At 46.0% G+C, this 7,955-nt stretch overlaps 1 protein-coding gene across 9 annotated transcripts in view; it reads right to left on the reverse strand.

The window, feature by feature from the left end:
- Positions 1-7,955, reverse strand: part of KLC1 (kinesin light chain 1) — a 56,578-nt gene that overhangs the window by 22,347 nt on the left and 26,276 nt on the right. For 8 of the 9 annotated variants that reach the window (XM_021679879.2, XM_044917743.1, XM_021679874.2 and 5 more), the window contains exons 6-9: positions 3,689-3,776; positions 2,965-3,066; positions 1,423-1,596; positions 1,177-1,276 (exon numbers count right to left, since the gene is read on the reverse strand). In XM_021679879.2, the coding sequence (XP_021535554.1) occupies positions 1,177-1,276; positions 1,423-1,596; positions 2,965-3,066; positions 3,689-3,776 (464 nt within the window). The remainder of the gene's footprint in view (positions 1-1,176; positions 1,277-1,422; positions 1,597-2,964; positions 3,067-3,688; positions 3,777-7,955) is intronic. The other variant, XM_044917742.1, reaches the window with a different exon arrangement.

Genomic DNA, 7,955 nt, shown 5'->3' on the forward strand with positions numbered 1-7,955 from the left:
TGCTGAAAGAAAAAATGACTTCTGTCCTATGTTTAAACATTTGTATGGAAGGCAAATCCAAATACAGGAAAACTGCTTTTAACTAGAACTCAACTGGACTTCATGCTACTATTTTTATCAAAAAGCAGCTAGCAAATCATAAGGGAATAAGTATTCCCCAAGAACAGAATTTTTTAAAAGCAGCATTAAGGAAATGCCCTGGAATCGCTACAAAATCCACATGGCCTCTGCAGTTAGGTGAGGATATCTGCCCCAGCCCACAACAACTGCAAACGGAATCCATGCTCACAATGGTGAGCCTGGGGCATTACTGTGTTCTGAGAATAAAAAGAGATTTACTGTTCCACTTATTAACAGAGGGAAAAAAAACCTAACACGCTTCAAAGATTTTTCACAAGTGGTTTCTAGAAACTCTATAAATGAACACATTCAGCAAAACCTCTTTCCCTACGCATCCTGAGGTTTCCTGCACAGCAGTAACAACTGTCCTCATTCCGAAAGCCTTAAGTAACACCTGATGCAGGGGGGAAATGCCTTATGTAATACACACGCAGTGTTTTACTGAGCACTTTAAATCCTATATTTATTCCAAAACTGTATATTAAGTACCTAAGGAATATGGAGACAGGCCTTGGCTCTTTTAGACAAATAACCCAGCAGGCCTGGGATGGGGTCAACCATTTGCATTTCTGACAGGTCACACGTGGTGCGGATACTTCTGGTCCCTGCCGGCAATTTGAGAACCAGGATAACAGAATAATTCCAGGAAGTGCTGGTGCCTCCAGAGAGGCTTTCTGGAGTTGGTGCTCTGAGTTCTGCACAAAGCAAGCCTGGACTCTGGAGAGGGCAACTCAGAGAGATGTGGGGCAGGTGGCCCATCACCCCTGACCACAAGGCACGCGACCCCACTGAGTAATTGGTGACCAGGGCAAGGATGCAGGTGTTCACTGTGTTGGATGGTAGATGAATGAATGAATGAATGAGCCTATGACCACTCAGACTGTGCCACATCCTCTCCTCTCAGCGCTATCTGCAAAATCATTTCTAAAATTCAAACTGAATTCTACCTTAAAAATATGATGATGACTTGGGTATTACCAAGTTCCAGCTGGAAATCACCATTTTTAATGCATCCTAACAACCGTGTCTGCTTAGAAGCGGTAGTATAGTCCTTACCATCTACAGAACCAAACTCCCTTTCGTGTGCACGAGTGAGAATCTCTTTGTACAGTGTTTCTGCTTGCTTGAATTTTCCTTGCTTCAGATAGCAGGATGCCTTAAAATAAAATAAAGTACTTAGTAACTTCATATGTAAATGAAACACACATTCTTATCTACAGGTTAAATGACAAAACAAAGCTCAGAGTTCAAAAAAGGAAGCAGTTCTGGCTCTACCCACAGACTGCACCTCTGTCCACGTACCAGGTTATTTTTCGTTTTGGCCACATTGGGGTCATCGGGCCCCAGTTTTGTTTGGTAGATCTCGAGGGCTCTTTGATAATAATATTCTACTTCCTCGTACTTGCCCTGATTCTGGCACAGTAAGGCCAAGTTATTTAACTGCTTGGCAACGTCGGGGTGATCCTTTCCCAAAACCTGGGAACAAAAAAGTGTGTATCAGAAACGCCGATCTGTTTCAGTGCCATCCAGTCCGTTCTCCACCCACTATGAGAAGGGTCCTTCTCAACACAAACATGGCTGTGCCCACGTCCAGGCTCACAGTCCCGTGCTCTGCACTAAGAAAAACAGCCAGAACTCATACTCTTGGCAGGTGGGAGGAGACTGTACTGATCTCCCTACATACTCTCAACTTTTCATCCTTACAGTAACCCCACACGGGGACTGGCACAGGGGGCATTAGTATGCACAGCCTGAAACCAGGAAATGGTTGTATAAAGGTTATGTCAGTATGACCCCCAAGTAGTGGAAGAGCCCTTTCTGACTTGAGCTATCACACAAGACTCTTCCCTATGCGTGCAAGCATTCAAAGGGAATCTCCAGCTCTTGCATTCAGCCTACATATACCTTCCACTAAGACCCAGAGGTCCTCTGCACTCAAAATCTGACCATTTTAATTCATAAATATCATGCAGACGGTGGCATGAGAAAAGTTTTCCTGCATAATTTGATGATGAGCCCCTTTTATTTCCCCTTTCCCAATTCCTTGCCATATGGCCAAAAATTAAATGTCTCGCAGTATTACTGGTAAATAATCACAGAAAATACCAATTAAAAATACCACCCCTGGTCATTCATGGCCTGGACTTAACACCGGAGCCTCCCGCCTGCTGAGATTAACAAGCCACATTTTCCCCAACACCTAATTAGCAGAGGCTGCAGCGGCTGGCATGAATACCCATGACACCGGGGCGCCTGGGTGGCTCAGTCATTAAGCGTCTGCCTTTGGCTCAGGTCATGATCCCAGGGTCCTGGGATTGAGCCCCGCATCAGGCTCCCTGCTCCGCGGGAAGCCTGTTTCTCCTTCTCCACGTCCAGTCCTCAGGAGCTCCTCCTCCTGCAGTCATTTCTAGGCCACATCAGGCCGGGAGGGCACAAAGACTGAACCCACTCTTTTTTTTTTTTTAAGACTTATTTATTTTTGAGAGAGAGAGAGAGAGCAGCGTGTGCGCGTGGGCAGGAGGGGCAGAGAATCTCAAGCAGACTCCGCACTGTGCGCAGAGCTCGATGCAGGGCTCGATCTTACGACCCTGAGATCACGACCTGAGCCAAAACCAAGACTCGGACGCTTGTGACTGAGCCACCCAGGTGCCCCTGAACACCCACTCACTCCTCTTAAACACCGGTCTGAATGGGCTCATCTGCCTGTGTTTTGTGGGCTGTCCACCACCTTCATCAAATGAGTTATTTTCAGTAAATGGCCAGTCATAATATACCACAGTGGTCATTCCTCAAAACTTAAAACACTGCATCTCAAGACAATGAGCACCCTTCCTTTGCCCGCACCTTTTCTCTGATCTCCAGAGCTCTTTTACACAGCGGTTCGGCCTCTTTGTACTTCCCTCTTTTGCCATAAAGAACTGCGAGGTTATTCAGAGTTGCTGCCACCTGCCAACACAGAGGGAAGAACAGAGAATGGTAAACAACAGCAACAGACAGGACTTCAGATATCACATGCTCATCAATATCCAGGTTGCACAGTGAAGTGCTCTCCACTAAGTGAAGGAACAGGACTTCAGTTAAAAGCAAAAGAGCAATTCACTATACACTACAGATTATACAAAGTAAATTGGAGAATACTAAAATTAAACAATCAACAATAACACCGTGATCTTGATTTTTTAATTTCACTGGAAGCCACAAAGCCAACCCAAACACAGATCTATTTGCAAATCTGGCCAGATTTTAAGAAAAAGACAATATAAATTTAGAGAAAAATTTGCAGAAGTACATGCAATCTGATTTAGGATAAAAAATACAGTATGTGATCCACGTGAAGCGGCGACGATGAACAAGGTAACTGTGCGTGCTGACACAGGCTGAACATCAGAGCCACCAGCCCCGAAGCTCAGCACTGGTTCTGAGTAAGTGAAGAGTCCTACCTGCGCCATCTAGTGAAAAGGCAGCTCTTAAACCTTCCCTGTTGAGTTTAATATTAAAATGAGTTGGATAAAAAAATATATTAGGGAAAATGAAATATAAAAAGAAGGAAAGAACCACATATACACACCGCGGGATGATCTTTGCCCAAAGTTTTCTCACGGATGGCCAAGGCATCGTTCAGTAGATTAGCGGCATCTTTGTATTTATTCTGGTCTCTAAATTGAAAAACATACATTAAGTGTTTTGGATATAACTTACTACGTCTTTTTAAAATGTAATTTTGAAACTACAGAAATAAGAGTTAAGTTTGAGCTATTTAAAAAATAAAAGTCCACTATTAAAACGATTAAAAACACCTCTAGCGTAGAAGAAAAAGACTCTACCAATAATGTAAGCTTGGAATCAGGCCCGATTAGCTTTGGAACCTGGCCCTCCCCTCCAGGTCATGGGGACGACACTGCCCCCACACCACACAGAGTACGGGAGCTGGTCCAGAAGGTCGGCCAGAGCTTCACCTGCTATCAGACAAAACTGACCCCAGGGTCTGAGCCCAGGCTCTGCCAGTTAATGGCTACAAGGCTTTGGGATATTAAGCAGCCTCCCCACAGTCCCCAACGACCCATCTAGGAAGTGTATTACCTAACTCACAGAGTTGCTCCAAGAAGCTAATGATATGCTACCTGTATAATGAAAAAGCTTGTTAAAAATAAATACATTATAATGTCTTAATCTGGTACACAATTTGCCACCGTTTGCTTGAGTAAGGAGGAAGGAGGAGGCTTTTGACTGCAGTAAGACAGAAAGCCCAGCCTCAGCCGCTGCCCTCCTTGGTTTGTGTACCGACAATATGATCACAGCAGAGTTATTTGCTCTGTGAGACTGAGCACACACGTTCCTTAACTGTGTAATAACAGCTGCCCAGCAAGGCTTTGCCCTGCAGAAGCCAGACTGCCCTACAAAACATGGAAAGGGTTAATGGCCCTCTGTAACCTCTGAAGCACACTAATTCTGTCCAAATGTATTGAGATTATTTTCTTCAATCACCCTACTACACATGATAAACTGGCTCAAATGTTTTGTGAAAAGCAGCAAGTATGACAGAAAGTCTCAAGAACTACTATAGTAGAGACAGTTATAACCAGTAACAACAAGAACTACCTAAAAGCGTGTGGCAGCTAAATGAGGCAAGGTGTACTGAGCACTCTTCTAAACTGTGACGGGCCCTAAAATGTCAGAGGCTTTTAATTCATTAGCCAAAGTGAGGTCACACCAAGAGCAACAGCACTGGTTCTCAGGCATGGCCCCAAACCGATGACCATCACCGTCGGCCGGAACACACTAAAACCAGCCCCGCCCCAGCAACTCTGGCTCTGGGGCCCGCACTCACTTGACTAGCCCACCAGGAAATTCAAACTCAAAATGAAAAAAAAAGTATACTACTGCACGCATAAAAATCCTAATAGAAAAATGGGCAAGACGATGGAAGATTCACAGGACACAAATGACAAAAAATACCCAATCAGAGAAATACGAAGGCAACCACAATGCTGTGCTTCTGCATTACTGAAGTGTAGGGTCAAGCCACACTGTGCTGGTGGGGACGGTGAGGCTGAAGCAGGGACAGGATGCCGCCTTCCTGAGGAGCAGTTTGGCAATAGGTCCCAGGCATAGACTGTGTAGACTCTAACCCATTTTAGGAACTGATCCTTAAAAAAATCCAAAATCTCAGGAAAAACTTCCAAAAATGTTTATCAGTATATTATGCCCTTCCCCCAAAAGCTTAAAATTAAATGTCCCCTAACACAAGAAAGGTGAGACGAGTCATAGGCCAGGGTGCAGTCCTGAATATGAATGCGAATATACAGGGCGCTATCCATTTGTTTTTTGACTTTTGACTGACACAGTAACCCCTCAGCCAGAGCATTAAGGGAAAACACCAGACGGCAGCGAAGCCCCGGAATTCCCACTGCCTGACACAGTGGTAAGCGTGGGACCATGGAACAACAACAACCCTACATGCATTTTTTATTTAACTCATTTATAATAATAATATCTAGTGTTGGCCAGAAATTTTCATGTTAGTGCAAACTGTTTCAAGTTTCATTTATTTTAATGATCTCTACGCCCAATGGGGGGCTTGAATTCTCGACCCTGAGATCAGGAGTCGGATGCTCTACCGACTGAGCCAACCAGATGCCCCAGTGCATACAAATTAAAAAACCTTTTGGAATGAAACTGGCATCATCCGTCAAGATTTTAAATGTAAATACCCGTGACTAAGGAATCCCTACACTATCGTAACAGGAAAAATCTGCAAATAACCTAAATGTCCACCCACAGGGAAACTGTCAAAAAAGGTCAGGACTAGCCGTGAGACAGTGCGCTACGCCGCCCCTGAAGATGGCAGGCTAACTGCGGGACGAGCACGGGCAGGGCTGCGGGCATGGCATGAAAGGCCGCCTTCTTTCTGGTGGTGTTTTGTTTCGTGAAGAAATCACTCGTCTCTATGAATGGCTGGATCAGTTGGTTTCTTTTCCCTGAGCCGCTCCCTGTCCTCTCCCTCTGCATTGTCCCCCTCCTTGCTCAGACCCCATCTCTGTATCCCTAGGATCCTGCCCTGCCTCCAGGCCCCGGCCGCCATTCTGTCCTGTGCACAATGCCAAAGGGACTCTGGTGAGACCCAAGTAGGAGCCAGCTGCCCCCCACACCAGCACCTCTCAGCACTGCCCACAGGGCCTCCACGGTCAGTCCCAGCTTCTCCCTGCCCCATCTCTTGCAACTGTTCTTCAGGTGCTGTCAAGCTTTGCCAACTAGGTTCAGGAGTTAAGCCCCAAACACACACAACACCCGTTACCATCTCCACGTGCTAAAATCCTACCCATCCTTCGAGGCCCCCGAGAGTGCTGCTCCCACCCTTCCATTAATCCTTCCCTCATCCTCTCAACTGGAAGTAATCTTTCTGTTCCATGAAAACTTTTGTATTATTTTATTAGCAGAACCCGGTCTCTCTCCTTCTATAACAACATATGAATGTAAACATCCTATCTTCTAAACAAGGTCGTAAGTTCCAATTTAGAGAATGCTATTTGAGCATTTCATGTCTGCCGGGCGACACCACATGTCACATGCCCTACAATCCTCCCTTGGACCTCGGAGTGGATAGTATAACCGTCTCCATTTTAGATTTAAGAAAACTGAGGCTCAGAAAAGCTAAGGGCTCTGGACAACATCCTCTGTCTTGTGGCCGTCTAGCAGAGACACAACCTGAATTCTCCTGACTTTAAATTCAACGTTCGGCTTTCTCCCAAGGACAGGAACCATATGTTCATTCATCTCTACGGCCTCACGGGAACCAGCCCAGTCTGACCTACACTTGTGTGTCCAAAAATGTTGAACGGGGACAACCAAACCAATGAGGAAACACGCATCTGGTAATCCCAACCCACAAAACTGGAAGGGCTACAGCAAACCAATCCTGCTGTGAGTAACTTCTCCCTTCTCGGTCCCAACTCACCCACATCTGCTCTAATTCAGGTGAGTTCAGTTCAAAGACACACACAAAGGGCTCCAACACATCACTCTCTGTGCCTCAGGGCAAATTCCTTAATCCCCTTCAACGTGTTCACCCAGGGCCCCTAAATGAGGAAGCATGCTAGAGTGATGTGAGAAGTGGGGACACGGACGCAAGCTGGTCCCCAACTTTCAGGGACACTGTTCTGAGAGAAGACAGAACAAAATTCAAATAACCCCGACGCCAAGTGCAGGAAGCGCCAGAAGAGAAGCAGGGATTAAGGGCTCTGGGGGCACAACAGACGCAAAGGGCAAGTGGAACCTGAGACTCAGAAAGGAGAGAGAGCTGGGCGCCTGGGTGGCTCAGATCATGATCCCAGGGTCCTGGGATCGAGTCCCGCATCGGGCTCCCTGCTCCACGGGGAGCCTGCTTCTCCCTCTCCCTCTGCCTCTCTATCTCTCATGAATAAATAAATAAATAAATAAATAAATAAATAAATAAATAAAAAGAAAGGAGAGAGAGCTAACAAGGCTCTAGAAGGGTGGGAAGGCTATTCTGGACAAAAGAAACCTGGTACACAGAGTCTGGTGGAAAAAGTTAAGAATTTAGTTTGACCCGAGTGAGGGGTGCGTTTGGGCTATTCTAAAGGCTGCCCTGGGTGGTTTCGGGCAGCATCCGTTCCACAGGGTGAGATACTCTGCCACAGAGCTTGCAAAGTATTTTGAATTTAACCCCTGGCTGTGTGAAGAGACGTGGCCGATGAAGCTGGCAAAGTGGGCTCACACAGGTTTATGGAAACATACTGGGGGCAAGTTCCTCAGAAGGAGTGTCGGCAGGCGAAACCAGGGGACATACTTGGGGCAAGTTCCTCAGAAGGAGCGAA

The sequence above is a fragment of the Neomonachus schauinslandi genome, chromosome 9 (assembly GCF_002201575.2).
Source record: "Neomonachus schauinslandi chromosome 9, ASM220157v2, whole genome shotgun sequence".
Taxonomy (NCBI): Eukaryota; Metazoa; Chordata; class Mammalia; order Carnivora; family Phocidae; genus Neomonachus; species Neomonachus schauinslandi.